The sequence below is a fragment of the Sinocyclocheilus grahami genome, unplaced genomic scaffold (genome assembly GCF_001515645.1).
Source record: "Sinocyclocheilus grahami isolate Dianchi unplaced genomic scaffold, SAMN03320097.WGS_v1.1 scaffold1051.1, whole genome shotgun sequence".
NCBI lineage: Eukaryota > Metazoa > Chordata > Actinopteri > Cypriniformes > Cyprinidae > Sinocyclocheilus > Sinocyclocheilus grahami.
Window position 1 is genome coordinate 261,276 of NW_015506230.1, and position 6,000 is coordinate 267,275.

At 41.9% G+C, this 6,000-nt stretch overlaps 1 protein-coding gene across 2 annotated transcripts in view; it reads right to left on the reverse strand.

Annotated features, from left to right (window-relative positions):
* Positions 1–6,000, reverse strand: part of LOC107566146 (proprotein convertase subtilisin/kexin type 9-like) — a 14,732-nt gene that overhangs the window by 7,045 nt on the left and 1,687 nt on the right. The window contains exons 2-8 of one of the 2 annotated variants that reach the window (XM_016251519.1): positions 5,181–5,372; positions 4,882–5,005; positions 3,726–3,859; positions 3,504–3,645; positions 2,084–2,280; positions 1,821–2,004; positions 1,562–1,738 (exon numbers count right to left, since the gene is read on the reverse strand). In XM_016251519.1, coding sequence (XP_016107005.1) covers positions 1,562–1,738; positions 1,821–2,004; positions 2,084–2,280; positions 3,504–3,645; positions 3,726–3,859; positions 4,882–5,005; positions 5,181–5,372 — 1,150 coding nt within the window. The remainder of the gene's footprint in view (positions 1–1,561; positions 1,739–1,820; positions 2,005–2,083; positions 2,281–3,503; positions 3,646–3,725; positions 3,860–4,881; positions 5,006–5,180; positions 5,373–6,000) is intronic. The other variant, XM_016251520.1, reaches the window with a different exon arrangement.

Genomic DNA, 6,000 nt, shown 5'->3' on the forward strand with positions numbered 1-6,000 from the left:
TCCTGAACAGAGTGATAACAGAACTCCTTCAACCATTTCACCGTTTGTATCCCTCCGCTTGCCGTATTTCTCACAGCGAGTGTCATGGCGGATGACCAAATCCACTATAATTTTTAGTGTCACAGAATGTAGTTTTAAGAGTTTTTTTTAGACGAGAATGTACTTGTTTAGACTTCAAATATGCAGTTTGTTAATAAAGATAATGTCTATTTGAAAATTAGCTTTAACGTTTTCGGAGATGTGAGCTCCATGGCATCAGCGGCCATTCAGCGCTCATGAACCCACAGAGAGCAGCCTCACCTCGGCCAGATCTTCTGGAATTTGCCGCTGGCTCTGATGTCTCTATAGTGGTTAAACATGAGATATATTTTGTTTTGCGTAATTCTAACGGCCAGTCTTTGGTCTCATTAATCTATTGTTTGTTCCAGAGCAAATATTTTTGGCTGAGGGCAAAGTCTCATCACGTTCCCTATCAAGTTTGGTCTCTCGACACTGCATAGCTTATGCTTGGGGGTTATCCTGTACAGGATTTGGGTCGTGATTGGTCATCCCTCGAGTAACCAGCCAAGAACAGGTTGGACATGCAGTATCTACGGTCGGGCCGCCAGGTTGCCGCCCCCAGAGACCCGCTCCGTTTTTCCCTGAGGTCCACGAGGAGATCTCGCAATTTCCTGGTTCCCAAGAAGGACCGGGGTCATCGCCCTATTCTGGATTTGAGACTGCTGAACCGTGCACTAGCAAAGCGCTCGTTCAAGATGATAACAGTGAAACAGATCCTCGCGCACATTCAGCCCGGGGACTGGTTTATCTCGGTGGACTTAAGAGACGCCTATTTTCACATCCAAATAGCCCCTCGTCTCAGGCGCTTTCTGAGATTCGCGTTCGAGGACAGAGCTTATCAGTTCAAAGTTCTCCTGTTCTGGTTGGTGTTGACTCCGAGAACTTTTACGAAGTGTATAAATGCAGCGCTTTCCCCTCTCAGGCAGAGTGGAATTCGCATTCTGAATTATCTGGATGACTGGCTCGTTATTGCTCAGTCGCGGGATACACTGGAAAACCACAGATGCCAACTTCTAAAACATCTGAAGCATCTAGGACTGACGATCAATGTGCAGAAAAGCTAGCTTCGCCCCACGCAGACCATCACATTCTTGGGAATGGATTTGGACTCGCAATCAATGAGAGCGCGTCTCTCAAGAGCGAATACAGTCTTTGGTCAGCGCTCTCACCTCATTCAAACCGAGGAGAGTGGTGATTCTAAAATGCTTTCAGAGACTGTTAGGCAAAGCAAGGCAAGTTTATTTATATAGCACATTTCATACACAATGGTAATTCAAAGTGCTTTACATAAAAGAAAATAAAAAAATAATCACAACAATAAAACAAGGAATTTAATTAAAAAACTTTGAAAATGATTAAAAATATTGCATTGTTATAAATTTATTGCTGATTACAGTATTAAAATCGTCATCACACTGTATTTTCAGTCCAGACTACTACTGACGTTGCTCATCAAGCCACAATGTTGAGTCATTTAAATTAATTCCTTGTGAAATCTGACCTATGAGTGTGGAGGTCGAGTCGGGCAGGGTGGCCACCATGTTGGGTGTAGTGAGACGGTGGTTCAGTGGCAGAGACTCTGGATTAATGATCTGTCTCACTGAATGATGGAGGAGCTGCTGCAGAAGCTCAGCAGAGCTGGAGTTTGGACTCAGATTCAGGAGCACCGCTGCTATACCTGAAAAAGCGCACAGACCACAGCTGTTGTATGGACAGAGTGATAAAATAAAATGTCATAGTTTTGGCATGTGTGTGCTAACCAGCAACATGTGCCGCTGCCTGTGATGTTCCGCTCTTGGTGGTGAAGCAGGTGGAGCAATCGCTGGAAGCACTGATGATGTCATCACCAGGTGCGAACACATCCACGCAGCGGCCCACATTGGTGCCTGTCGTCCCAGTGCTCAAGGGCTGGTCAGCCAAATTAACGGCCCCTACTGTTATCACCTGCAGCGGTGGACCAAATGATGTAAAAATGAATATATTGACAAGCAATTGCTTTTCTGAAGGATTCAATCCATTGTACCTCTGGCTCTGAGGCTGGTGAGTACAGACAAGCATCATCGTTGTAGTTACCAGCTGCAGCAATAAGCACTGTGTCAGATTCCACCATTTTCCTGCAGGCAGTGTTGAGTGTGCGACTGAATCCCCCTACAAATGGCAGCAGTACGATCACAGGTCTGATAGGCTGAGACATCAGAGATGACTGGATATACTCCAGACCTGCAACAGAGTTGGGTCAATTAATGCAAATTCTGCAGAGATATTCTGAAGGATGGTTAATATAAAATGTAAAATATGTCAGTACTATATGCCTTCTTTATTAGGTACACCTGTTCAATGCTTTTTAACGTAAATATCTAATCAGCCAATCTAATGGCAGCAACTCGATGCATTTAGGCATGTAGACATGGTCAAGATGATCTGCTGAAGTTCAATCCAAGCATCAATGGGGAAGAAAGGTGATTTAAGTCTCTTTGAACATTGCATGGTTGTTGGTGCCAGACTAGCTGGTCTGAGTATTTCAGAAACTGCAGATCTACTGGGATCTATAGGGTTTGCAGAGAATGCTCTAAAAAAGAGGAACCGAGATACACAGAAGAGCATCTCTGAACGCACAACACCTTGAACCTTCAAGCAGATGGGCTATAGCAGCAGAAGACCACAGCAGGTGCCACTCCTGTCAACGAAGAACAGGAAACTGAGGCGACAATTCGCACAGGATCACCAAAATTGGACCATAAAAGACTGGAAAAAGGTTGCCTGGTCTGATGAGTCCCAATTTCAGCTGCGACATTCGGATGGTAGGATCATAATTTTGCGCAAACAACATGAAAGCATGGATCCATCCTGCCTTAAGTTGTATCAACAATTCAGGCTGGTGGTGCTGGTGTAATGTGTGGGATATTTTCACACTTCGGGCCCCTTAGTACAAACTGCACTGTTTCAATGCCACAGCCTACCTGAGTATTATTGCTGACCATGTCCATCCCTTTATGACTACAGTGTACCCATCTTGTGACGGGTACCCATCATGGATGTGAATCTCACATGTGGATGTGAATCTGCTGCAAATTTGTTGACTGAAAGTATGAAATCTGAGATTCACATGTGGATGTGAAATGTCAATATGAACCCAAATCTCTGAGAAATGTTTCCAGCACGTTGTTGAATCTGTGCCATGAAGAATTAAGGCAGTTCTGAAGTACTAACAAGATGTACATCATAAAGTGGCCAGTTTGTGTGTGTACATATACATACATACATATATATTATCTACTTTATCTTAAAACATGTAGATCATTTTAAATAGAAATTTTATATAAAAATAAAAAAAATTCTAAATTAATAAAATAATTATATATTATATTAATAATTATTATATAGTTTAATAAAATTTTATGTATATTAAATAGTTATATACAATTATTCATGTTTTGGTTTACCTGCCAAAGCTCCTGACACGGTACCCTTGCCTTGGCAGTTTAACACTCGGACACTGTTTACACTGGCACCTCGAGCTACACCTGAGTCCCGTCCACTGACCACACCTGCTGTGTGTGTGCCATGACTGTCACACTGACTAGCCTGTGGGCAGAAGACCGCAGGGAGTGATGGACATATGCTTCTCATTAGCTATAAAAACTTTTTTTTTTACATTCAACTACCTGTCTGTGAACTCTGACCCCATCCTCCTCTGGCACACTGTTGAAGTCCGTCACCATCACCCTGTCCTCAATCTCACGATGAGTCACTTGAACACTTGTGTCCAAAAGATACACTCCTACCTTTGCTCCGTCATCTGAATAGACAAGTATTACAGCTCAACAGGTCAAGTACTTTATTACATGTAAAGAAAAGAAAAAACATTTACTGTGCAGAAGAAAACGCTTCAGACCATAATTTAAAGGGGTGGTTCATTGCGATTTCCCTTTTTTAACGTTAGATAGTGTCTAATGTTGTTTGAGCATAAACAATATCTGCAAAGTTACAAAGCGGAAAGTTCAATGCAAACAGAGATATCGTCTTTTTGAATTCTGGCCGTTTAATGCCTACAAAACCGGCTGGTAGGGACTACAACGAGCTACTTCCCGGGTTTGTGACATCACAAACCCAGATAAACCCCGCCCCCGGGAAAAGGCAGCAAAGGGGGCGAGGCCATGCTGCGCTGCTTTAGAGAAGAGGAAGAGAAAACTAGGGGTGCACGTAAAAATCTATTCATATATGAATCGCGATTCTGTCTTCTAACGATTCTAATGGATTCACAAGTTTCAAAATCAATGTTCTAAAGCAGCGGTTCTAATCCTGTTCCTCGTGTCGACCTGCTCTGCACACGCTCTCTCTCTCTCTCTCTCTCTCATTCAGCTCAGCTCCAACAATGAACTGTTACAATTACACACTTATTTTCACTGCATGATCCTCTTCAATAATATCCTCTGCTTCTCAATCGGGCTCAAACTGATAAGCGATATTAACGACGCCGTTGATTACAATACAACCGGAGCACATGCCACTGAGGTGAGGGGTGGGACGTTTAGACGCACGCTAGAGGCGGTTTAGCCAATCACAACACACTGGGCTAGCCAACCAATCAGAGCCCATCGCCTATTTCTGAGGGAGGGGCTTCATAAAAGAAGGAAATGATCAGCCCGTTTCTCAGAGAAGGGACAGAGAGGTGTGGAATAAAGGTAAATTATGTGAAAAATAATGCGTTTTTAAAAAAACGAAGCAATAACACGTTAAACACAATCAAGCCTAGAAAAAACCCAGTGAACCACCCCTTTAAGAAGTAAATAAGTGTTTGGGAAAAGGGGAAAAACTTTCTGGGTGGTGAGTATTTTCCAGTCTCATGTTTGTTTTGAAGGATGCGCTGCAGGTTCCATGGGATGCTCTGGGCAAAAATGGAGGAATCCTCTTCAATGTATTCCACATGGGGCAGCTTTACTGCCTGCCAAAAACAAAGGCAATGGAATGAAGAAGACAGGCAATGTGTAGTTTTAAGAATAATTGTAATTCCAGTACTTGTTTTCATTTTTTGTTTCAGTCCATCAGACAGTTCAAACATTATTAAATATACAATATGAAACTGCACACATTATTATGTAATAATGTTTGCAAATTACCATGTGAAGAACATCGCTGCTCATTTTCACCAGAAACCCGTGGAAAGCTCCCGAATAAGTCTGCAGTATTTCGATCAGATATCCGCGTTTGGCGGCTTTTGCGCGGAGTCTGCGCGCGGTGCGCTCCACCTGGTTCACGTGCGTTCCGTTCCGCATCACCACTATGTACTGACCCGGCATGCGCCATGCGTCCTGTGCGTAAAACACGTATGGCATTTGATTCACACTGGTTTTGATAACCTCCTCATTCCAGACGTTCCACGGGTACATCCCGTTTATTTTAGACTTTCTTGGAATATAGCAACACCGAGTGGTTCTACGCAACTAATAAAACATTTCAAAGTTTATTGGCAGTTACATAAAATGTAGCATGTGAAAATGACGCTCTTCGTGTCCGACATCAGGTGAAAAGTATGTTTTTGTTTTCTTTGAAACATCTTTTATTTTTATACTGTTATTTATTGTTGTGTGTGTGTGTGTGTGTGTTCAAAAGAAACCTTCATATATTCATATATAAATCATATATTATCTTTTGTAACACTGTTCTTAAAATATATTTTGAAACCCTTTCTAATAGGCCTATGAGATCACAAAATAGGAAGCTTATAAAAACAATACAAATTCTGAAGCTTTTCTTATGTAGGCTATAACTGCCCTAATATTATATAGCACTTTTTTACCCTAGCATATATATATATATATATATATATATATATACAGTGGGTACGCTGTGGTGGAAATGACACCAATACTGTGCAACAGCTATATTTTGTATAAAAAGTAATATTGATCGTGGTCTCACATTAAATACTATTATGTA